Source organism: Mercenaria mercenaria, chromosome 6, assembly GCF_021730395.1.
Source record: "Mercenaria mercenaria strain notata chromosome 6, MADL_Memer_1, whole genome shotgun sequence".
In the NCBI taxonomy this organism is placed as follows: Eukaryota; Metazoa; Mollusca; class Bivalvia; order Venerida; family Veneridae; genus Mercenaria; species Mercenaria mercenaria.
Genome location: NC_069366.1, coordinates 53,413,739 through 53,441,147, shown reverse-complemented (window position 1 = coordinate 53,441,147; position 27,409 = coordinate 53,413,739). Strand labels below are relative to the sequence as shown.

The 27,409-nt window shown below is 35.8% G+C and overlaps 1 protein-coding gene across 2 annotated transcripts in view; it reads right to left on the bottom strand.

Annotated features, from left to right (window-relative positions):
• Positions 1–27,088, bottom strand: part of LOC128557743 (solute carrier family 12 member 6-like) — a 127,824-nt gene extending 100,736 nt beyond the window's left edge. Inside the window, exons 1-2 of one of the 2 annotated variants that reach the window (XM_053545916.1) lie at positions 26,752–27,088; positions 23,826–23,849 (exon numbers count right to left, since the gene is read on the bottom strand). In XM_053545916.1, coding sequence (XP_053401891.1) covers positions 23,826–23,849; positions 26,752–26,872 — 145 coding nt within the window. In that variant the 5' untranslated portion in view covers positions 26,873–27,088. The remainder of the gene's footprint in view (positions 1–23,825; positions 23,850–26,751) is intronic. The other variant, XM_053545917.1, reaches the window with a different exon arrangement.
• Positions 27,089–27,409: the final 321 nt, after the last annotated feature.

Genomic DNA, 27,409 nt, shown 5'->3' with positions numbered 1-27,409 from the left:
CAAGGTAGCTTCTGACCAAGTTAGTTTGGATCATGAGAAGGAATTAAACTGTATAAAGCAAAAAGCAAATATCGGACAACAGATAACAGACTCTGTTCAAGAGCCTTTGATCCAGCTAAAGGTGACTCACCAAAGACAGGAGAAACCTAACCACGAAGAAATGGCACTGACTTAACACAGGACTGGAAGGCCAGTGATCAAGCACAGAATTGACACTGACCAGGTTAGTGTTTCTGGGAAAGGATATCTACAGAAAAGATTGTAAGGCTTTGAAAGACAAGAAGACAGAATGCTGATATGAGCCGTGCCATGGGAAAACCAACATAGTGGGTATGCGACCAGCATGGATCCAGACCAGCCTGCGCATCCGCGCAGTCTGGTCAGGTTCCATGCTGTTCGCTAATAGTTTCTCCAATTCAAATAGGCTTTAAAAGCGAACAGCATGGAGCCTGACCAGACTGCGCGGATGCGCAGGCTGGTCTGGATCCATGCTTGTCGCATACCCACTATGTTGGTTTTCTCATGGCACGGCTCATATGTCCTTCAAAACTGTGACATAAATAAACACATCAAGCCATGCTTTGTTGAGAGTTGTTTCTGTATTCTTTAACATTAATGTCTCTCCACAGACAAATAAGTGTCACAATGTTACTCAGTATAACACTTCCATGTGGCAGTGTAGAAAATCAAAACTAATGTTGTGTCAAAGACAAAACTAAGTTTCAAGTATCAAAAAATTGAAACAAGTTAAGTGAAATATATTTTTACCAGTGCAAAAAAAATACTTAACTTCTTACTTTGCAATTATAAACTTGTTACAAAATTCAAATTTTCTGCCAAAACAAATTTCTTAATTCAACAAAACCTGTCTAAGACTCAGATTTATTACTGCAGATGTGAACCGTTAACTCCATGTTCATTTAAAAAGAAAAAACCTTAACAAAATCTACCAGAACTTTATGTTTGTAAATACTGTCTAATCCAGACCAAAAGCCGGAGACTGCAACATTATGTCTTGAAAATTCCGATCAAACTTTGCTAAAGGCTTTGTCAATCATGTTTTAATCTTTCACTGCTCATCTTCTGAGAATTGGCCATTCCATGGAATCACAGTCTACATTCTGTTCAATTTGAGGAACATTTTGACACCACTATAAATTTTGAATCTGCAAGTGGAATAAGCAGCTTCTCTGTAAGGGTGTTTATTTCATGCAATTTCATCTACCCAATCAGACAAATATTTCCATCCTCTGCATTACTACCGAGACAAAATTTCATGTCAAACAGGAAGTTGCAATTATAGTGAAGGTGCTTAGTGTGTTCAAATCGTGCTGAGAGACAAATTCAATTACGATGTTGGTTACTGTGCCTTAGCCTGTAAAACTAAGTTTCATTGGTTATAAAATTCAATTTGGAGACCTGAGTCTCAAAACCAAAGCTTCAGTGACTGCTTCTCTGCAGAATTTTGAAACTAACCAATGGCAAGACTGCATTCAAAGACTGATCAAACCTCATACAGATAATCAAGCGCTTACCTATCTTACTTAATGTAACTGCTACAAAACAAACAGGTGGAAAAATTACTTTTTTAATTTGCATTACACACAATATAATAAATAATAAATTGAGAAAATATACCGAGAAACAACCATCATTTGTAACTATTTAGTCTTTCCCAGCAAGAGGATAAGCTAAACAGGTGATATGGAAAGCCAGTCAGTCATAGAAAATGAATGTTTGGCTTAATTGTAAATGCAGAGAATAAGTTTGTTTCATATTCTGAAAGGTATCTCCACTATACCTGTTAAAATAATTACCTCAGACTGATATTAATACCTACATGAATTTGAAACTGGAAATAACACTAGCATCATAGAAATAAAACATTTTAACAGAAGCACTTAATCAGTTATGTAGCAAGTATCTCAGTGAATAGAATGTATGATCTCACAAGCATCAACTTGTTCATTAACAACAAATATTCGTTGTTTTTCTGGGCTTTTTTTTTTTTTTTTGGGGGGGGGGGGGGGGGGGGGCTGAAATTTGTCACATTTCCTTACTCCAAACATTTTGACAAACATTCCAAAAATGTTTTTTTCTTTGCACATCTCAAAAATTGTCAGCAATTCTACATGATTCTGCAAATCATACCATTTAAAACGAATTTTTCTTTTCAAGTGTAACATACATATTTAAAAAAAAAATACTGGTTTTATTAAGACCTAATTTTCCCTCTATTTTAGTCCTTAAGGCACAATTTTCCTCTCCTAATGGGCACTTCCCCAAAAACTGAAACAAGAGGACCATGATGGTCCTGAATCGCTCACCTCTTCCCACATGACCCAGTTTTGAGAATGACGTCGTTTTTTCTATTACTTGACAAAGTGACCTAGTTTTTGAGCTCATGTGACCCAGTTTTGAACCTGACCTAGATATTGTCAAGATAAATTTCTGACCAATTTTCATGAAGATCCATAGAAAAATATGGTCTCTAGAGAGGTCACAAGGTTTTTCTATTATTTGACCTATTGACCTAGTTTTCGAAGGTACGTGACCCTGTTTTGAATTTTACCTATATATTATCAAGGTGAACATTCTCACTAATTTTCATGAATATCTCATGAAAAATATGGCCTCTAGAAAGGTTACATGGTTTTTCTATTTTTATACCTACTGGCCTTGTTTCTGACCGCACATGACCCAGTTTCGAAACTGACCTAGATATCATCAAGGTGAACATTCAGATCAATTTTCATGAAGGTCAATTGAAAAATATGGCCTCTACAGAGGTCACAACTTTTTTTTATTATTTGACCTACTGACCTAGTTTTTTAAGGCACGTGACCCAGTTTCGAACTAGACCTAAATATCATCAAGTTGAACATTCTGACCAATTTTCATGAAGATCCATTCAAGGGTATGGCCTCTAGAGAGGTCACAAGGTTTTTCTATTTTTATACCTACTGACCTAGTTTTTGACCCAGTTTCAAACTTGACCTATATATTATCAAGATAAACATTCAGACCAACTTTCATACAGATCCCATGAAAAATATGGCCTCTAGAGTTGTCACAACGTTTTTCATTATTTGACCTACTGACCTACTTTTTGATGGCACGTGACCCACTTTCGAACTTGACCTAGATATCATCAAGATGAACATTCTGACCAATTTTTATGGAGATCCATTCATAAGTATTGGCCTCTAGAGAGGTCACAAGGTTTTTCTATTTTTAGACCTACTGACCTAGTTTTTGACCGCACATGACCCTGTTTCGAACTGGACCTAGATATCATCAAGGTGAACATTCAGACCAACTTTCATACAGATCCCATGAAAAATATGGCCTTTAGAGAGGTCACAAGGTTTTTCTATTATTTGACCTACTGACCTAGTTTTTGACGGCACGTGACCCACTTTCGAACTTGACCTAGATATCATCAAGATGAACATTCAGACCAACTTTCATACAGATCACATGAAAAATAAGGCCTCTAGAGAGGTCACAAGGTTTTTCTATTATCTGACCTACTGACCTAGTTTTTCAAGGCACGTGACCCACTTTCGAACCTGACCTAGATATCATCAAGGTGAACATTCTGACCAACTTTTTTCATGAAAATCTTGTGAAATATATGGCCTCTAGAGAGGTCACAAGGTTTTTCTACTGTTAGACCTACTGGCCTAGTTTTTGAGGGCACGTGACCCAGTTTCGAACTTGACCTAGATATCATCAAGATGAACATTCTGACCAACTTTCATAAAGATCCCATGAAAAATGTTACCTCTAGAGTGGTCACAAGCAAAAGTTTACGGACTGACGCACGCATGCTGCGCGATCACAAAAGCTCACCTTGTCACTTTGTGACAGGTGAGCTAAAAAGTACCATACCATATACCTTAAATAGTAACAAAACCACTATGAAACCTAAGGCTGAGGTTTTCAAGGTCTGACATAATTATGACATTTAACTGATATGAATACAAAATTTATGTGTGTAATGCTAGCTAGCAACCACACAGATGCTTGCAACCACACAGATGCTGAAGATATATCTCAATTCTGAGGACCAACTAAAGTTTACACCACTATCTCAATAAAAGCTATCTACACACCAAGTTTGGTGACAATAGATTAATCCAAACTAATGTTATTGGATGGAAATGATTTGTATAATACTGCCTGTCTGCCCGCATGAACAATGATGATACCCCATTCCAATAAAAAAATTTTATATGCCCAAATGGAGCGTATTATGTTATGACGCCGGTGTCCGTCCGTCCATCCGTCCGTTAGCAATTTTGTGTTCGCTCTGTAACTCTTGAACCCCTTGAAGGATTTCGAAGAAACTTGACACAAATGTTCACCACATCAAGACAACGTGCAGAGCACATGTTTTGGATGGCTCACTTCAAGGTCAAGGTCACACGTAGGGGCCAAATGTCATATGACTTTTGTTTCGTGTCCAATCTGTAATTCTTGAACTGTGTGAAGGATTTTAAAGAAACTTGGCACAAATGTTCACCACATCGAGACGACGTGCAGAGCGCATATTTCGTATGGCTCACTTCAAGGTCAAGGTCACATATAGGGGTCAAATGTCATATGACTTTTGTTTCTGTCCACTGTGTAATTCTTGAACTGCTTAAAGGATTTTAAAGAAACTTGGCACAAATGTTCACCACATCGAGATGACATGCAGAGCGCATATTTCGTATGGCTCACTTCAAGGTCAAGGTCACACATAGGGGTCAAATGTCATATGACTTTTGTTTCGTGTCCAATCCGCAATTCTTGAACTGCTTGAAGGATTTTAAAGAAACTTGGCACAAATGTTCACCACATCGAGGTGACATGCAGAGCGCATGTTTCGGATGGGTCACTTCAAGGTCAAGGCCACACTTAGGTGTCAAAGGTTATACCTTCGGGCATAGGGGTCAAAGGTCATACCGTCGGGCGTATATTGCTCCACATTGCGGGGCTCTTTTTACCTGTTCCAGAATGCTGTGTTATCCATGCATATAGCAGGAAGAGGGCATAGTAACAGTTTCTTGGCACTGTTTGACGTTCCAATAACCAGAAGTTATGTTTAGGTATATAATAAACAAATCATTTAAATAGATTCACTATCGATCCTAGAATCAAACTGGAGACTTCTAGACTGGTAGTCTGATATACCAAACCAACTGGGTGGGCTGTTCTTATAATATTACTTATGCAATTAATTTAAGGAAAATTGGAAATGCTTAACTTACACAATACATAATTCATCAAGGTAAAATATTCGAAAATTTTAAGAATTGCTAGAAAAATTCCAGTTTAAAAAAAACCCCAAAATAGTGAGGCAACTTGATTTACTACACATCATGCTAAGCAATAAAAAGTACTAGTACAGTCAACCTAAAACATATTAAGTTATTTTAAGGCAGTTCTTATCATTACTGCAATTCTACGCTTCAAAAGAACTCAAAGTACTTGAAGCCCACATCCAATATAAATCATGTAAAATTTTGGGAAACCTAAAATCTACACCATTAACAGGCAAAACAGATTAGTTTATTTCTCCAAAAATAACAGTCAATAATCCCCATCTTATATTGATCTAACACTTATAAAGTGTGACTTACAATTAAGTTATGGCCATAAATATGACAAGTTCGGTGAAAAATTACCAAATTTGGGGAGGAAGTCTGGTAGTTCAGTAATCATAATCTTCAAATTCTGCTCCGGGATGTTTTGTTGTGGTTGTATCAGAAACCAATCTATGCAATAAATTATGGTAAATGCTCTGGGGCACAGTCTTAATGATGAGAACAAAATAGAAATTAACAGACAAAACTTGTAATTCATAATTATCTCTTGACAGGCTGTATCTAATATATCAAATAAAATATAAAACCTGATGTATATCATAAAAATCTTCCAAGTTAAGAGCCTTAAAGAGGCATGCATACAGATATATATAGAGAAATCAAAATTCCAATTAAAAGTAGCATTGTTTCCTCTATGAAAGACAAACTGGAAATGTGCTTTATACAAAAAATATTCAATCTGTAAAAATAATTTTTGTCTGATGTTACAAATTATTCTGCTCTTGCTTCATCTCAATTCAGAGTAACATGTATTTCAAATTTAACATATCATCTACTTTTCCTCCAGCAACATATTCTACTTCTTAGCCCTGTTAAGTGTTACTCTTGTTTCAGCACTATGAAGTGCTGCTCCCACTACAGCACTTACTTCTGTTTCAGATCTGTGAAGTATTACTCTTGCTTTAGCAATATGAACTGCTGTTCCTTCTTCAGGTTTTGCATCTGTTTCAGCTTTGTGAAGTGTTACTCTTGCTTTAGCAGTATGAACTGCTGTTCCATCTTCAGGTCTTGCTTCTATTTCACCTCTGTAAAGTGTTACTATTGCTTCAGCACTATGAAGTGCTGCTCCTGCAACCTACTTACTACTGTTTTACCTCTGTGAAGTGTTTCTCTTGCTTTTCTGCTGTTCCTACCTCAGGTCTTGCTTCTGTTTCACCTCTATAAAGTGTTACTATTGCTTTTGCAATATGAAGTGCTGTTCCATCTTCAGGTCTTGCTTCTGCTTCGCCTCTGTAATGTGTTACTCTTGCTTCAGCAATATGAGTGCTGCTCCTACTTACAGAACTTACTACTGTTTCACCTCTGTTAAGTATTACTCTTGCTTCAGCAAAATGAACTGCTGTTCCATCTGCAGGTCTTTCTTCTGTTTCGCCTCTATAAAGTGTTACTATTGCTTCAGCAATATGAAGTGCTGCTCCTGTTACAGAACTCTTACTACTGTTTCACCTCTGTTAAGTATTACTCTTGCTTTAGCAATATGAACTGCTGTTCCATCTTCAGGTCTTGCTTCTGTTTCACCTCTGTAAAGTGTTACTATTGCTTCAGCAGTATGAAGTGCTGCTCCTGTTACAGAACTTACTACTGTTTCACCTCTGTTAAGTATTACTCTGGCTTAAGCAATATGAAGTGCTCTTCCATCTTCAGGTCTTGCTTTTGTTTCACCTCTGTAAAGTGTTACTATTGCTTCAGCAGTATGAAATGCTGCTCCTGTTACAGAACTTACTACTGTTTCACCTCTGTTAAGTACTGTTAAATCATTAATACTCGTGGGGGACTAATTTTCATGGATTTCATGGTTGACTCAATCCACGAAATTTAATCCTAACAAACAAGTAAAATTCCCATTCATTTTATGTTCAAAAGTTGAAATCCACGAATTCATATCCCCACGAAGTTGCCGTTTTGACCAAAACCACGAAATTTCATGCCCACGAAATTAAATGATTTCACAGTATTACTCTTGCTTTAGCAATATGAACTGCTGTCCTGCTTCAGGTCTTGTTTTTGTTTCAGCTCTGTTAAGTCTTACTATTGCTTTTGCAATTTGAAGTACTGCTCCTGCTACAGCACTTACTACTGTTTTGCCTCTGTGAAGAGTTACTCTTGCTTTAGCAATATTATAAGTACTGTTTTAGCTATGACATGGGCTCAGTGAAAGGTTACTCTTACTTCAGCAACATGAAGTGCTACTCCTGTTTCAGCTCTGGCTATGACATGCACCCTGTGAAGGATTAGTCTTGCTTCAACAGTGTGATGTGTTATTACTGTTTCAGCTCTGACTATGACATGCACTCTGTGACAGAAGGGTTAGTCTTGCTTCAACAGTGTGACGTGTTATTACTGTTTCAGCTCTGGCTATGACATGCACCCTGTGAAGGGTTAGTCTTACTTCAACAGAGTGATGTGTTATTACTGTTTCAGCTTTGGCTATGACATTGCACTCTGTGACAAAGGTTCAACATGGATGTGTATTACTGTTTTCAGCTTGGCTATGACATGCACCCTGTGAAGGGTTAGTCTTGCTTCAACAGTGTGATGTGTTATTACTGTTTCAGCTTTGGCTATGACATGCACTCTGTGACAGAGGGGCTAGTCTTGCTTGAACAGTGTGATGTGTTATTACTGTTTCAGCTTTGGCTATGACATGCACTCTGTGACAGAAGGTTCAACAGTGGGATGTGTTATTACTGTTTCAGCTTTGGCTATGACATGCACTCTGTGACAGAAGGTTCAACAGTGGGATGTGTTATTACTGTTTTAGCTTTGGCTATGACATGCACTCTGTGACAGAAGGGCTAGTCTTGCTTGAACAGTGTGATGTGTTATTACTGTTTCAGCTTTGGCTATGACATGCACTCTGTGACAGAAGGTTCAACAGTGGGATGTGTTATTACTGTTTTAGCTTTGGCTATGACATGCACTCTGTGACAGAAGGGCTAGTCTTGCTTGAATAGTGTGATGTGTTATTACTGTTTCAGCTTTGACTTTGACATGCACTCTGTGACTGTGAGAAGGGTTAGTCTTGCCTCAACAGTGTGATGTGTTATTACTGTTTCAACTCTGGCTATGACATGGGCTCCAGTGAAAGGTTACTCTTGCTCCAACAGTGTGAAGTGTTACTCCTGTTTCAACTCTGGGCTCCCGTGAAGGGTTACTCTTGCTTTAACAGTGTGATGTGCTACTCCTGTTTCAACTCTGGCTATGACATGGGCTCCCATAAAGAGTTACTTTTGCTTCAACAGTGTGAAATACTATTACTGTTCCAGTTCTATTAAGATTCAGTCTTGTTTCAGCAACTTGCATTCTTACTTCTGCTTTACTGAGAGCTTCTCTTGTTGCAGCTATATCAAGTAAAACTATTGGTTCAACTTTATAACATTACCTTTGAACTGTCTGAGCTTCTTCTGTATTTCTGTTTCAGCTATATCAGGAGTTTTTAAACTCTTGTTTCAACTCTCAACTCTTACCTAAGCTTTACTGAGAGATGCTTTCCTTAGCACTCTACATAGTGATCATTTCCTCATTTTAGTCTCAATCTTTTGGATATTTTTTTACTGATTTTTCCTTATCATTAGTAACTTGCTTTAACATTATGCCTGACACCTGTCAATGAACTGGCTATCCTTTGCTAACAATGAACACAGAACTTTATCCCTAATTCTACTTTTTCTCTGCTATAATATCAAAGGATGAAATCAAAATTTAGGTCTTAATCCATATGCACCTAAGACTATTTTTTCTCTGACTTTTCAATTTGGTTATTAACAGCTTCTTTAAACCTTCTTCGGAAGAAAGCGCAAAAGAGAAGGTCAAACTGTAATTGCATTTTAACTGAGGCAATCTGATCGATAATTCTTTGTAAAGAAGACATTCAACTTTGTTAACAGTCTCTTTATTTTTCTGCAGACTCGTAAAAAACACTCCAGAGGCAATAATGTGCAAATAATTGTCTCAGTTCCTAATTCCTTGTACAATATTAGATCTGTCAAAAGAAATGATAGTAATACTAAGTTGACATAAACTGTAACTGATATACCATCAAACTTTTTCTGCCTTTTTTCTTTTAAACTGCCTCATTAGCAACTGATCAAATGCCTATCTCAAAGCAATACCCAAATATACGTACACTTATTACATATATATGATATCTCCTCTTATAGAATGTAATGTTCCTCTTCAGTTAATGAATATTTCCTCTTTAATAGAACTGAAAGTCCTCTTCAGTTAAAATGATATTTCCCTTTACTGAAACTGAAATTTCCTTGAAGTAAATGAACATTTTCTATAGATACTAATATATATCTGATCTGGAACTTGGACACATCTCATCGTCCATAGAATAATGGCAACTAAATATATGTATACCTTACATTTTAAGAGATTTACTTAATTGATTTTTGAGTAATTTTACAAAATGTTTTGAACTGTGACAGAAGGACAGAAACTCATTATACATAGCAGTAAAGAATATCGTTTCTTCATTTATATTTCAGCTATGCAAAGTCTTATATGAAAAATCTTAAACTCTCATCTATCTAAACAGTAATCAATCTTATTGCAAGCAGACTCATATAAAGCAGCTCTACATCTACATTGAATTTATGTCAACCATCAATATGAAAGTGCCAGAATGTTTCTACAGAACTGCAAGAAAGTCGAGGAAGGTCTATTTCAGTGTTGCATGCACATCACAATATATTTGCTTAAGAGAGGCAATGTGCCAAAAGTCAATGATGAATGTGATATAGCCTAACATAAGGTCAATCTATTAACATCTCAGTTTGACATGGTTGTCTTGCAGCAGAGAAAATTACAGAAAATCATTTAAGTCTATATTGACTCTTGATTAATATCTGCTTTATCAGCAAAAAGGTCCTAAAGTCTCTGTATAGCTCACCTGAACTAGTTCTAATGTCTAACAGAAATTTAGTATCTTATTTCATTAACCCTTAGCCTGCTGGCGGCAAGTGATTCTGCCTTTGCGACCAGTGTAGACCAAGATCAGCCTGCACATCCGTGCAGTCTGATCATGGTCTACACTGTTCGCTATTCAGTCAGTAATTTTTCAGTGAACACCCCTTTGAATAATAAGTGGTATGGCCCAAACTGAATGATGGACTGGTCCATCTTAGATATTTAGCAGGGTTAGGGTTAAGATAGGGCAAAAATTGTGATCTTTAGTGTGCTTAGGTTAGCTAAAAACATCACTTGGATCGGTCTGTAAACTTTTTTGTACTCATTTCTAGAGTATGTAAACTGAAGACCGACTCAAGGTCAATGGCTTTTTCGGGAAAGGTTGCAAACTAAGATGGGTGTTTTTCTTTCCTTATGAAGTCAAATTATGTTGAAACTTAGTAAAAATATCTAATACTTTCTATTTCAGTTACAGATAAGAAGAATTTTATTGTTTTGTCTTAACCAGGAGTTCTAATTAATACCAATATGTAACCTTACAGAGGGAAAACAATTCTGTCAGTTTGTCTGCTATTTTTAATTAACCTGCTATTGTCTGCTGCTGTGCACATAATGGAAGAAAACTGTGAGTTTTATTGCACAAGGAGATTTCCTTTATTACAAGTAAGTTTTTAGGTTGGAGCTTACAGCGCAGTGAGCGGAAAAATCCACAGTTTTTTAAAAAGTAATTTTATCTTCTAAAGTCCTGTTAAAATCTTTAAGACATGAGATGTTGAACTTCCTTGAAAATAATTTTTTTCAAACCAGCTCAAACAATTTCAAACTGCAAAATTTAGTAATGACTAATGTTGACCTTGATCAAAGACTGTTTGTTTTTTAGAGTACAAAAAGGGACATTATTCTAACATTATATTTCTGAGATCCTTATGATACTTGGCATACTGTACTGACTATATTGTACAAAGCTTCAAAGCTGTAACTCTTTTAGTATTAAAAGAATGTGGGGACCTTAAAAGAAATACTACTTTCGAAAGTGCAAAAGGAATGCATTAGAAAGTTATGGTTCTTGGTATACTTATTTGGCTCATAATGATGGAACTGCCATTACTGGCATTTGAACAGCTCCATTATAAGATCAACACCTTACATCACTGTGCATGCACAGTGATTATTTTCGAAATGCTGCCCTTGACCCCACTAGTCCCATGTACAATCCCGATATTGAGCTGACATTATGAATCTGACCCTGCCCATTTGCCCACTATCTAATAACAGGGTTTTCAATTTTGAAAAATCTGGTTAAAAAGCACACTGGTTCCAGTGCAAAATAGATCTTCATTCTGAATTAAAAGAAATTCTTTTATAGCTTGGTTCTTATGTTATGCAGCTTAATATATTATATTTGGAGACAGTCTCAAAATGCAGCCTTGCCATTGGTCAGTTTCGAGAAAGAGCTCTGAAGTATCCAATCAGATGCTAGAGTGTTGATATTGGTCTCCAAATTGGTTTGGAACCAGCTGACTTTATATTCAGATAAAAAAAGACAAATGGAAAGTTCTCCTTTGACCCAAACCAGGAAATCTAATTCTGTTTTTGTTGAACTAATGCAATTAAATCTTACAGCAGAAAACCAATTCTGTCAGTTTGTCTACAAAATGCACTTTACTGCAATTGCCAACCACTGTGAACATAGTGCAAGAACATTGACAGATTTACTGCACAAGAAGATTCCCTTAAATGCCAATTATCAAGTTTATGGGCAGCAGCCTCCTGAAACAGAGGGAATAAAAACCGACAGTTTTTGGAAGAGGCAAGTAATTTTCTCCAGTTCTATTTATAGATATTCACTGCGCTACCAACATCAGACAGGTGAACCACGAACTTCCTTAAAGGCCAGTCACTCTCCACCTCTAATTTAGGTGAAAATCATTCAGTTTCATGGGCTCATGGGTATGAAATTTTGTGCTTTAAAAAAAACTGCTGTTTCGCTGGGATATGAATTTCTCGATTTCATGCAGGATTTCAAAACAAAATGAATGGGAATTTTACTTGTTTGTTGGGAATTTTAGGATGAACCACAAAATCCACGAAAGTTAGTCCTCCACAAAAAACTGATAAATACCCAGTATCCCTCAAAGGACCATATTTCAATAAAGAATACTATTTTTATGTACAACAGAACTTTTCTCTTTCTGCCAAATTTAGATCATTCTGTAAACCTTGTGATCGTCTCGTACAGGTACCTACAGAAATCTGACAAACTGCTTAACTGTTTAAAGTAAAAAATGACTGATAGATATAAATGGAAACAAGATTATGTTAATCCCTTTAAGTCAAAAGTATATCATGAAAACCTCTAATTTCATTGACAAAAAATTCTTTGGGTTTGGCTTAAATGGCTGTTTCATATGGCCATAAATTCAAGGATTTTTGATGTAAAAGTATTTAAAAATATATGTTTCTTTTAATTTTGTGGATAGAAGTAAACAAAAACTATTTGTGAACATCCAAAAAAAAAACAAGAGGGCCATGAAGGCCCTGTATCGCTCACCTGACCTACTGACCTAAAGATCATCAAGATTAACATTCTGACCAAGTTTCATTACGATATGGTCATAAATGTGGTCTCTAAAGTGTGGACTAGCTTTTCCTTTGATTCGACCCGGTGACCTAGTTTTTGACCCCAAATGACCCAGATTCGAACCTGACCTAAAGATCATCAAGATTAACATTCTGACTAAGTTTCATGAAGATGCGGTCATAAATGTGGCCTCTAGAGTGTTAACAAGCTTTTCCTTTGATTTGACCTAGTGACCTAGTTTTTGATCCCACCTGACCCAGATTTGAACCTGACCTATAGATCATCAAGATCAACATTCTGACCAAGTTTCATTAAGATATAGTCATAAATGTGGCCTCTACAGTGTTTAAAACCTTTCCTTTGATTTGACCTGGTGACCTTGTCCAAGATTTTGTTGAGGGTAACATTCTAACCAAATTTCATTAAGATTGGGCCAAAATTGTGACCTCTAGAATGTTAACAAGCCTTTCCTTTGATTTGACCTGGTGACCTGGTTTTTGACCCCAGATGACCCAATATCGAAATCATCCAAGATTTTATTGAGGGTAACATTCTGACCAAGTTTCATTAAGATTGAGCCAAAATTGTGACCTCTAGAGTGTTAACAGTCAAATTGTTGATGATGGACGACTGACGGACGACGACGGACACAGGGCACAAAAGCTCACATTTGAGCACTTCGTGCTCAGGTGAGCTAATAATTGGGAACACTCTGTTCCTTTGGCTGTTGGTATTGTAAAGCAGTCATTATAACCATTCTCTGACTATCAATACAAATAAACCAGTCCTGTCTCGTTTCCTTAACAATACCAAGAAAATGTGGGTATGAATACAGCACCAAATGCCCAGACAATTATGTCACCCAAAATATTTCTATAACTCAATATGTTGTGATTTGTGGTACCATAAACTATCAAATTTAGGAACCGAATGTAGAAACCAATGATAATTTCCTTGAAAACATTGATAGAATTAGTCTGTTCAAAAACATCAGCAGAAGATTAGCTTTATATCTTTTCTATTTCTGATGATAGATGTTATCGCTTAAGTCAGACAGCAGTTATAAACTCACTGAAAACAATATGATATTATCAGGATATATCTATTGTTGTAGAGGTGAAACAAGTGAATGAAGTATTGCCATGCAATACAAAGTCCCCTACTGGAAGGCACCTAATTTTTTCTACTGCAGTATAACATGATGAACTGATATCTGTCAATGATGTATAAACAATTTTGTACTACATATACAATATGTTATAACATTATAACAACACACTTGGATTAAAATGTGCATATATAAAAACCCACAGTTGTTTTCATATTGAATTTTTTAGGCTGATTATAAAAATGTTATCATGTAAGTTATTTATAGTAACAACAAAGGGAAATTAATCTTTAAAAAAAAAAAGAAAAAAAAAAAAAAAAAAAAAACAAATAATAATAATAATAACATAAGTCCACAAGAAACTCTTTACCAGGTAGAGATAGGTCAAAATACACCTAAAAATTGGATGTAACATGCATGCTGTACCACAGAAAAGTGGTCTCGATTTTTCTCTACCGCCAGTAATAAAAAAGTTACAATAAAATCTATTTATAGTAACAACAAAGGGATGTAATTCTAAAAACAAGGGTGCCTCATGGTGTTGAACATTTGGTCCAAGTTACATCAAAATCCCTCCATGCATGAAGAAGAAATGTCCGTACAAAGTCATTCTTGAATTTGACCTTTGACCTCTAAATATGACCTTGACCTTAGAGCTAGGGACCTGGTTCTTGCGCATGACATGTTGTCTCATCCAGGGGAATATTTGTGCCAACTGATATCTAAGTCCTGCTTTCCATGACAAAGTTATAGACCGGACAGGAAAAAACTCCTCTTGACCTTTGATCTCAAAGTGTGACCTTGACCTTTAAGCTAGGGTACTGGGTTTGCGCATGACACATCGTCTCATCATGGGAAACATTTGTGCCAAGTAATATTAAAATCCCTTCATGGATGGCAGAGTTATGGACGGGACAGGAAAAAAACTCTGTTGACCTTTGACACCCAATTGTGACCTTGACCTTTGAGCTAGGGGTCCGGGATTTGCGCATGACACGTCCTCTCATCATGGGGAACACTTGTGCTAAGTGATATTAAAATCCCTTAATGAATGTCAGAGTTATGGACCGGACACGAAACAGACCCTGTTCATGCTATGTTAACATTTGACTGCTAAGTGTAACCTTGACCTTTGAGCTAGGGGTCTGAAAGTTGTGCATGACACATCGTCTTATTATGAGGTACATTTGTGCCAAGTAATATTAAAATCCCTTCATAGATGGGAGAGTTATGGACCGGACAGGAAAAAAGCCTTGTTGACCTTTGACCTCCAATTGTGACCTTGACCTTTAAGTTAGGGGTCCAGGTTTTGCGCATGACACGTCGTCTCCTCATGGGGAACATTTGTGCCAAGTAATATTAAAATCTCTTCATGGATGGGAGAGTTATGGACCGGACAGGAAAAAAGCCCTGTTGACCTTTGACCTCCAATTGTGACCTTGACCTTTGAGCTAGGGGTCCGGGATTTGTGCATGACACATCATCTCATCATGGGGAACATTTGTGCCAAGTAATACTAAAGTTCCTTCAAAGATGGGAGAGTTGTGGACCGGACAGGAAAAAAGCCCTGTTGACCTTTGACCTCCTATTGTGACCTTGACCTTTGAGCTACGAGTCCGGGTTTTGCGCATGACACGTCGTCTCATCATGGGGAACATTTGTGCCAAGTAATATTAAAATCCCTTCATGGATGACAGAGTTATGGACCGGACACGAAATTGCGGACGGGCGGAATGACGGAATGACAGAATGACGGAAAGACGGAATGACGGAAAGACGGAATGACGGAAAAGAGCATTCCTATAGTCCCCAAAACTGGTTTTCAACCAGTAGGGGACTAATAAAGTGGGCTTTTGCTTCCAGTCTGTATCACTAGATAATAGAATATGATTAACTCTTTTTAGTCCCCTACTGGTTGAAAACCAGTTTTGGGTACTATAGGAATGCTCTTTTCCGTCATTCCGTCTTTCCGTCATTCCGTCATTCTGTAATTCCGTCATTCCGTCCGTCCGCAATTTCGTGTCCGGTCCATAACTCTGTCATCCATGAAGGGATTTTAATATTACTTGGCACAAATGTTCCCCATGATGAGACGACATGTCATGCGCAAAACCCGGACCCCTAACTCAAAGGTCAAGGTCAGAATTGGAGGTCAAAGGTCAACAGGGCTTTTTTCCTGTCCGGTCCATAACTCTCCCATCCATGAAGAGATTTTAATATTACTTGGCACAAATGTTCCCCATGAGGAGACGACTTGTCATGCGCAAAACCTGGACCCCTAGCTTAAAGGTCAAGGTCACAATTGGAGGTCAAAGGTCAACAAGGCTTTTTTCCTGTCCGGTCCATAACTCTCCCATCTATGAAGGGATTTTAATATTACTTGGCACAAATGTACCTCATAATAAGACGATGTGTCATGCACAACTTTCAGACTCCTAGCTCAAAGGTCAAGGTCACACTTAGCAGTCAAATGTTAACATAGCATGAACAGGGTCTGTTTCGTGTCCGGTCCATAACTCTGACATTCATTAAGGGATTTTAATATTACTTAGCACAAGTGTTCCCCATGATGAGACGACGTGTCATGCGCAAATCCCGGACCCCTAGCTCAAAGGTCAAGGTCACAATAGGGGGTCAAATGTCAACAGTTTTTTTCCTGTCCCGTCCATAACTCTGCCATCCATGAAGGGATTTTAATATTACTTGGCACAAATGTTTCCCATGATGAGACGATGTGTCATGCGCAACACCCAGTACCCTAGCTTAAAGGTCAAGGTCACACTTTGAGATCAGAGGTCAAGAGGATTTTTTTCCTGTCCGGTCTATAACTTTGTCATGCAAAGCAGGATTTAGATATCAGTTGGCACAAATATTCCCCTGGATGAGACAACATGTCATGCGCAAGAACCAGGTCCCTAGGTCTAAGGTCAAGGTCATATTTAGCGGTCAGAGGTCAAATTCAAGAATGACTTTGTACGGAACATTTCTTCTTCATGCATGGAGGGATTTTGATGTAACTTGGACCAAATGTTCACCACCATGAGGCACCCTTGTTTTTAGAATTACGTCCCTTTGTTGTTACTATAAATAGATTTTATTTTAACTTTTTAATTACTGGCGGTAGAGAAAAATCGAGACCACTTTTCTGTGGTACAGCATGCATGTTACATCCAATTTTTAGGTGTATTTTGACCGGTAAAGAGTTTCTTGTGGACTTATATTATTATTTTTTTTTTTTTTTATTTTTTTTTTTTTAAAGATTAATTTCCCTTTGTTGTTACTATAAATAACTTACATGATAACATTTTTATAATCAGCCAAAAAAATTCAATATGAAAACAACTGTGGGTTTTTATATATGCACATTTTAATCCAAGTGTGTTGTTATAATGTTATAACATATTGTATATGTAGTACAATATTTTTTATACATCATTGACAGATATCAGTTCATTATGTTATACTGCAGTAGAAAAAATTAGGTGCCTTCCAGTAGGGGACTTTGTATTGCATGGCAATACTTCATTCACTTGTTTAGTGAAGGAAGAGTAAAATTAATGGACACACGAGATTTCGGGATGAACAGACAGCAGCAACGCTCATATATTAATGCCCCCCACATAAATGTGGAAGCATAATAAATGGAGTTTGTTTGTTTTCAAGTAATATAGTATCTTTCACTTATGAGCACCAAATTTTATATATTCCATCTAGTGTCCACATGTTAAAATTATATAATTCAATGTTTTCAAATATTCATTATATACTAATCCCCAACGATAACAAGGTTCCCGTCGAAACGCAAGGACGATTCTATTTCATGATAACCGATGAAATACCAACCCATAATGCTTACACATTACCTTCTAAGTAAATATTAATATTTGTTTCATCTTAAATATACTATGATTATATGGAAACATAGCTCAGTCAGGTAAAACGCAGATAGCAATTGAATATAAGCAAATCATTTTGTGGGTTCGAATCTTCGTGAGCTTGTTTTCAATTTTTGTCTGTTTGTGTTTTTTTTTCTTTTCGTTTTCATTTTTACTTCCGTATTTTTTGTTTTTTTCTTTGATGGTTTGTATTTGTATGTATGCCTTTATATAACAAAACAGTATGTTTATTATTTGCATGGCTTAAATGCATGCATTTAGTCAATATCATCTTTAATATAATGCTAAACTTTTCTGATCTGCCATGATATCGGCTTAAGATACTTCTCTGTTGTGTTGACACATAGTTTATGAAGGAATCTACATGTTTATGAGAAATAAAAAGTTATTGTCGATGCTGAGTTTCGAACCCACACGGCAAGGATCTGTTTAACATGGACTGCATGCTTTACCACTAAGCTAATTTGCAATTGCTACAAAATCTAGAAATATTTAGATTGTAACATGTTAGAAAAATGTTGAATTCCCTATGTTCCATTTTAATCTATTTATAGTCATGTTTGTAAATATCAAGTTATCGTTGGGGCATAGTACTTGTCTTTCATAAAACATTGTATCTCAAATTGACTTTGCCCATTACTCTAATGCAGCCCGAATTAATATGCAACAAAATGACTGTTTACATGTCAAAATTATGTCATAGTGTCAAACATCATGGCAGCGTAATGAGAATGAATACAACTTAAAAACAGTCAAATATTCGGTGGATGCCCCCAATGACCAACATTGTAGTTCTTCGTATCATGTTAAAAACTAAATAATATATCTAAAACAGTGATTTTCTCTTGAATAAAATCACTGTCATTTAGATGCGTATAATTATCATATATCTCGGGCTGCACCCATGTTATAATACACATAATTTATTCATTCCATGGTGTATCACTGTTTGAGCTATAGTTCAGATTATATATACTTTACTTTAACGGGGCAAAAGTGACTTGTAACATCAATTTCGCTGCATCCTTACATAATGTCTCTTACATAACATGATTTCAGTCATTTTAACAATGCAGACTATGCTAGAAAATTATCTTATCAAGTGAAAGTTTAGCATGGAGAAACACCATCATCCTTAATTACTATCAACACTTTAAGATCATTTTAAACTTGTGCTATTCCTTCTACTTGTAACTGATCATTACAAACTGCATCATAATGTTGGAAAAACATGCACAAATCTCATTTACTGCTCTAACCATGGTTTCTCAGCACAACCATACAATTATTGAAACATAATGTTGTAATAGGCCAATCAGAAGTTTCAGCAGAATAACACATCATCGTTAAAGCAAAGTTTTTATTTTTTCAAATTCTGGCTGGAGAATTGTGATATTTCAGAAAAATGTGACTTTCACTCATCTAAAGCTTACAGAATACTGTAAATAACATTTGTCTAAAACTGAAAACAGAATGTGCATTTCAAAGTTACAAAGCAAAGCATGAAAAAGTCTCTTTTGGCAACGTACTGAAAATGAAAATTGAGTATAGATGGAACACAATAATTTTATATTTAAATAATGTTGATTACATGAATACAAGAAAATCAATTTCCAATTGGAAAAATATTGTTTGTCAGCACAAAGAACTCATGAAGTTTTCACTATACTTGTGTTTTATTATCATTATTATTTTCAATATTATTACTGTATATTTTATTATCCTGTATATAATAATAATAATAATAATTATGATTATTTTATTATTATTATCTATTATAACATTAAAGTAATAGTTATTATATAATATCATTCCACATTCGCTGAAGAAAAATTAATTTCTTTCAACTTCACTGCACACATCTTCATGGTCTAGTTGGGGTCCCTGCTATGCTAATTGCCCTCTAATCAGTTACGGTTACATAATCGCTGATAAGCAGCAGATAAGATGGGAGTTGTATATTGGATTGGGGGGGGGGGGGGGGGGGGGGGACACTTATATAGTAGTGAACCGGCCATAAAAAATTATTTTTGAAAGTTTATTTTGTACTTCCTCTATTTAATTTGATGGGTAATATTCATTATGAAGTTTTTAGTGAATAATTTCTCTGTAAAACTCTTTCCTTCAAAATATTTGCCATAAGAACCTTTTTACTGCCAATAAATAAGATACAATATAATAAACAAGTGTTTTTATAATGTCTGCAGATGGTATGAGACATACAGTAGGAGAGGAGGCATGGGTTTCTATATGCAGTCTTAAATATTTATGTAGTCAAAACTCTACTATAGACCACTACAGAATAAAGATCACAACTATAAAACCTGTCTTGAATGGTCCCAGATCTATTTTCATTGACCGCAATGGTTGACCTTAGGCTGATTATTCATATCGATTATTTCATTGTAGAAATCAAGGGTGCTTAGGGTAGCCGTGTATATTTATATGGAATGAGTTTGTATACAGTGCAGTATCAGAGTATATATACTTACATTTGATCAGTTAAAACTTTCCAATACATTAATTTATATTTACTCAAATTTATATTTCCTTTTTCTCGTGGAGCTCGTGTTTTACGTACACTCCTTTTCAATAATAGGTTGTGCCTCATTATGTATTATATTACAAAGGTCAACCATCGGGGTCAAGTTGCGTCCACTATACAAACAGCAAAACTTTAACTGTTATAAGTGACCACCTGTGGGTGGATAGCTCAGTGGTTTGCACACTGGCCTTCCAATCCTGAGGTCGGGGGTTTGATCCCCGGCAGCTACTCGGGAATTTTCAGAAACGTTTTTCAGTGTTTCCCACCCAACTAGAGGTGTACTGGTCAAGAACCCAGGCAATCCTTGCGTGTATCAGTGCTATACACTGGGCACGTTAAAGAACCAGGCTGTCTATTCGCAACAAGCTAGACTAAGCCGTTCAAGCCTATATCTTATTTCTGATCTCTCTGTCGTGGGGGCTTTGTCTCACTCTGTCCCTCTGGTCAGATTGCTCTGTGTCTGTACTAGTAGAGGATGAATCATGCGCCCTGTGTGGCTGCATCTGAACTATGTAAAGTGCCTTTGAACATGAAATTGATCATGAAAAGGGTGCTATATAAATCTGGTATAATAATAATTACCAAATTTTCTTTCATTTCACAAGAGGGGACGAGGGGAGGGCTTCTTATTAGATAGTTGTGATTATATCTGACAGATCATGGATTGTGGACAGGAACAATAATAATTAAAAATGAATATAAAGATGTTTAGCTGTAATTATTAGCATAGTCATTGACAGTTCAAACCATTTTCTTCCATAAACTGGAATGCAGCAGTTGTTACCTCCGTGTCAAATGAAAAATATAACATGTTATAGTTAAATCATTTCTGCATGCATGAGCCTGTTATCTTTTGGCTACCAACTTTTACCAGTTTTACCAGTAACTGTCAAAAAAGTTTTAATTAATCAAATATCTCTTAAACATAATTGGCTTTAAAAACAATTAAAAACAAGTTCCAAAGTCAAAAACATCCCAAAACAGACTCACAAAAAGAATATAATCCATTTCACATGAAAATGACATCTGAGTGGGTTTTTTTCCTGTCCAGAAGGATACATAATGTGTATTTTGAATTAGCAAAACAACTACTTGTTTTAACACTATTTATACACGATGGGCTGTTATATGTCGAGCATAATTATTTCGTACGACGTATAACCGCAGTAGTGTATAAATAATGTTAAAACACAGTTTTGCTATAAATTATTTCGATTCTTGTCTTTGTGAAATTTATATCAAATGTGAAAAAACTGTTTCTTCACGGATGTATGGTGCCAAATGGTAGGTTATCACGCTCCTCTGTTTATACACACCTGGACCAGAAATGGTAATACGTCTTGCAGAATAGTTCAATTTGAGCGCAAATGATGGCAAATTAATCTGCACAGCGAATTACCAACTCTGAGTGTGTGTAAATTAATCAAGATTTGTGCTATGTGACATTTTGTTTCAAACCTGTTTTTAAATAATATATTTGATCAAATTCAAAAGTGCTATTTCTCCATGCGTACATGGCACTAAATATCACGTTGACGTGATGCCGACATAATACTGTTGTGATGATTTAAGCATTGCCTAGTCATATTAGAATTCTGAATTATGACAGCTCCTCGTTTCCATCAGGATCTGACGCTTGAGGTGCCAGTCTTCAAGTAAGGTTGAAATCCATGGATAAATCAAAGTCTCATTAGACAAACTGATGACAGACATACTGAGCTTATCATTATTAATTATTCTCTCGGCAGAAGTTTGAGATGTAAGTAAGATAAATAGGGGAGCGGGTGGTGGTACAAGGTGTTAGCCGAGTCTCCATATTCATCATAATGACCCCATACTATTTCCGTCACTAACAAACCCGATAACTGATTTTTTTTATTGATCACTTAATTTTAGCCTAACCAGACATGAAAATCTACTGACCATCCATATAAATAATGGGGTCATCATGTGACCACATTTTTAACCAATGAAAATGCTACAATCTTGTGGAGAGGTAAAACAAAGTGGTGTGATAAGCAACTATAACTGCCTTCATGCCAGTTAAACAATTGGTTATACATGTAAATTCTTGTATAATAAATTATATACACTGCATAATTATACAATCATATTTAATAGCATATTATACGTATTCTTGTATATATATATATCGGTTATACAAGTTATACAGTGACATGCCATACACGTATATATATTTGTACAGATGCCTGAATAAAATTTAATATACTGGCATGTTATACATGATTGTATATACATGTATTTATACCAGTTATACAATTTAATATATTGGTAGGTATGATTCAGTATTTAATTAAGGTACATTTGTACAGACATGCAATTTTACCAATATTACATTAAAATGTGTTAATTATACTGGTGTGTCTAACTGACCTTCACCTCTAAAAAAATATATCCTTGTCTAGTCTCTTGTGCAAGCAGCATTATTCTAACAGTGCAGGAAAATTTCAAGGTGAAATCTTGAGTAAATTTCCATTTATTTACATAAAACATAGAAGTTCATTTATCAGCAGCAAGCTAAGTACTCTAGCTAAGATTCACAGTACTGAATAAAAGTCAAACAATGAAAACCATTAAAATAAAATGCCAATCACCACTGTAAGGAGAGGTTTGGTTTTTGCTGGGATGATTTAAATGCTATTACCATTAAAACCGTCTTCTGTGTATATAAGGTCTGATATTTAATATAGGAAACTTTGTCAGGCCCACATCTAATTCTGATACAACAAGCCTGACAGTGTAAAGAAATGATATGTGCACATACTCCACTAGATGACCAAAAAAATCTTTTCAGTGCATCAATATGAACTGTTTTAACTATCTGTACCAAACTTCTAATAAGGGGGTATCTTGTCGAGTCACTAAAGATATCACGACTCAGAGAATCTGCAACCTATACTCAGTGTGTACAACTAGCCAGCAGGGGAAGCCAAGAGCTTGATACAGGTGATATTGCCATATTAGCATACATATAAACGTAGCTGCACAGAAATTGCCAAAGAAGCACCTGGGTCTTCCTCCAATAGAAAGGGCTGGAAAGTTGACATGTGGGCTAAAATTAGTTTGGTGTGATTTAAAGCCCCCACTCACCCACCCAAATCCACTGAATTACTGCCCTATTCCTCGGCATCATTCAATTTTTCAACTGACCCTGTCATGACCTAGGGAAAAAAAGCTTTTTCTACTGTCCAATAAGTATATACGGAGACACAGATAATGACTTGACACAAATCTTTTTTTTAAAGTGTGACACAGATTCTTATAACTTAATTTATAAAAGCCGAGACTCATATTTCAGCTACACCACTTAAATAGGACACTAAGGATAGGTTATGTTAGTTACATATATATATATATGTAAAATGGAAACTTAAAGTATATTTACCATGTATTATGGCATACTGTCCCACTAAAAATGAAAATCAAAAACAAAACATAAGCAAACATCAAGCATCTAAGTACCACATGTTGCTAATTGTGGGAAAGAAATTTATGCCATAAATAAAAGGAACTTTTACTATTTATACCAAAACCTACACATCAGTGTTGGACAGGTGAAATTTTGTGAGTCCTCCATACATTTGAAACAAAAATAATTACCACAATACTTGGATAAGTTATCTTTACTAAGACTGTATTTCATCCGGGCGGTGGAGAGCCCCCTAAGTGATCTTCTTGCAGATAGAAATCATAGATTATAAGACTAGTATTCAAATAACACAATCGGTCAGTATATGGCTATACTTAGCCAAAGAGTAAGACAGTTTGACCTCTACCTTATTTCATTTTATGTTCAAAAGTTGAAATCCACAAATTCATATCCCCATGAAATCGTCGTTTTGACCAAAACCATGAAATTTCATGCCCATGAAATTAAATGATTTTACAGTAGTTAGTATGGCTTTGTATCTCATTTGCAAAGACACTGATAAGTATGGCAAAAATTTCTTCCCCATTTCATTTTCTACAGGTACCTAATTCTGCCAATTAACCTTTAGCCTGCTGGCAGCAATTGCATTTGCCTTTGCGACCAGTGCAAACCAAGATCAGCCTGCACATCCGTGCAGTCTGATCATGGTCTGCACTGTTCGCTATTCAGTCAGTAAATTTTCAGTGAACACCCCTTCGAATAATAAATGGTATTGTCCAGATTGAATGATGGACCAGTCCATTATAGAAATTTAGCAGGCTAAGGGTTAAAAAAACAAATAATGCAAATATATAACAGACTATTTACTTCTAAAAGTGCTTGGAAAAACTTTCAACACATATTTATACAGATATATCTCTTTTACTTTATATACCATGGACTCATTGTATATACATTGAAATGGCATTGATCTATTGCTACGAGACTTCATATACGGTAGATACAAGGGAGACAACACTGAAAATTAACATGTTCATTCAACAACTGGATTGCACATCCAGATAGTTCCCTTCGGGATCTATGGTGACTGTGTGCAAACATAGATTGGCAACTTAACTTATTATGTTCTTATTTACATTATATGAGCCGTGCCATGAGAAAACCAACATAGTGGGTATGCGACCAGCATGGATCCAGACCAGCCTGCGCATCCGCGCAGTCTGTTCAGGATCCATGCTGTTCGCTAACAGTTTCTCTAATTACTAAAGGCTTCGAAAGCGAACAGCATTGATCCTGACCAGACTGCGCGGATGCGCAGGCTGGTCTGGATCCATGCTGGTCGCAAACCCACTATGTTGGTTTTCTCATGGCGTGGCTCATATAAGGCAACAACTACAACAACTTTCACTATTAAACTGTCTGTCCATCTCACATGTCCATCATACTTTTTCGTGCAAAAAACTTAGAAATGGTAGAACATGCTAGCAATTATATAAAGACATTCTCATTCAAACTCTTAACCACCACCAGATTTAATCATTTAAATTTTTATAGTTTGATTTAGTTTTTCATGACAATATATATAGTATATATATAAGACAAGAGGTATCAGGGGACAGCAACGCTCAACTATTCAAAAGTCTTGTCACTAAATAAATTAAAATAATGAAAACATAAAATACACAAAAGAGCAACAATTCTTAGATATAGAACTTTCATAAATGAGATAACAGATCACATCAAAATAACTCTGAAGTTGAGTTAGTGGTATAATTTTGTCAAAGGCCAAAACAGACCAGTATGTAAAAAGTCTCAATTCATTCCAGCAAGTGGTTCCTGAATTACCAAATTACAAACAAGAAATTAAACAAAAATTACTAAGATGGAAAAGGTGCATAAATTTGTACATAACTTTGTGAAAATACAAAATGCAGTAATAGAACCTGCACTTTACATCAGAAAATACCAGCTCTAATTGAGAAAGGGGCATAACTTTGTAAAAATCAAAAAATAAAGTTATGGAACCTAAACATTACGTGTCAGATAACATATCAGAGTATCACTTAACAAGTGTGTGAAAATTCAAATCTTTTTTTCACAAGACTAGTGTCAACTGACAAACCAGCTTTAGCTTTCCCACAAAAACTTAACCAAATCAGGACACAGACCCTGACAAATGGGTGAGTGCAAGAGCTCTACTTGTTTTTCAAACAGTCCAGCTGAAAAAACAAAATGGAATGAATGTATGAATGTATGATTAACAGGAAATAACATGGGGCAAAAGTGACCAATTTCAGAAATTTTGCAAATATTAAAACAACATCACAGCAAGCTATTATCAGGGTGTGTAAAGCTGGAACTTTGTTACCTAAACTTGAGTATTTTTGTCAAGATCTCTTCTGAAAACATCAATGTATGATATCTTGAAAACACTACTTTTGGTTAAAAAATAACATTTTCTTTTCAACAATGCAACTAAACTCAGTTTCCATCTTATGATATATAAAGAGCAAAACACTAAATAACATCAACTAATTAATCTCCCCACTTTTGAAGGAGAACAAAATAACTTAGAAAATTTCTCCCACGTGTGTGCTTTCATATTAGAAGGGATCTAACTAGATCATTTTAGAGAGTTTGTATAATGGTAGGTACAAGACATTCATTTTTAACAAGACAACAATCAGTTATGCAATTATAATATTATATTTCTTGCCAATCAAACCTCAATGTATATATATAATAGAAAATATTAAAAGTTACTCCTGGACAAGTATATAATAAATAAAAAAGAAAAACATCCAATAGACAGAAATACAGATAGAGGAAACCCATTGGATGTTTTTCTTTTTTATTTATTATTATTATATATATATATATATAAAAAATTCTTCTTGTATAGACCAAACAAGTCATCTACGCAGGACCATTCAAAACCAACCTTGATTTCCACTCTGACCGTACTGGATGCTCGCAGCTCCGTACCCATCCTGACGTCCAGTCTCCCCGATCGGCGACTCCTCACTCGCCTTCGTCACAGTAAATCGTTCACCTGCTGACATCTCTTGACGACAACTTTCTCAACCAGGTAACTTTCATTCACTGTATGTTTCTGGTCACTTTAAAAACTTATTTTATTGCTAATCCGCTGTCAGTCAATTTTGATAATACTAGTTTTTTTTCTTATTGACACTAATTAATACTTTTAATCAAATGAGATATAGAAATCCATGAAAATCAGCCTTTTTGTAAAAAATAAATCTAGTTCACGCAAACGAATGAACAAGCTTGACTCTAAAATGCCCCCGAAATAAATGTCATTATCAAAAGCTCTATAAAATATATATAATATTATACTAATCAGATCTCTATAAAAATATGTTGTTATCAGCAGTGAGGACACAATTTTGATTTCAGATCACAGACTGTCCAGACCAATAAAATAAATGGAATAAAAACTTCTAAAAGCCGAGATTCTTTTGTAAGTCAGTCTAACATGAAATTGTGGGTGAATATATATGGAAGTACCGATATTGTTGTGTTACTTATAATATACTCTGTTTAGTTATTCTGTTGTTTTTCCTTCCCATTTATCTATC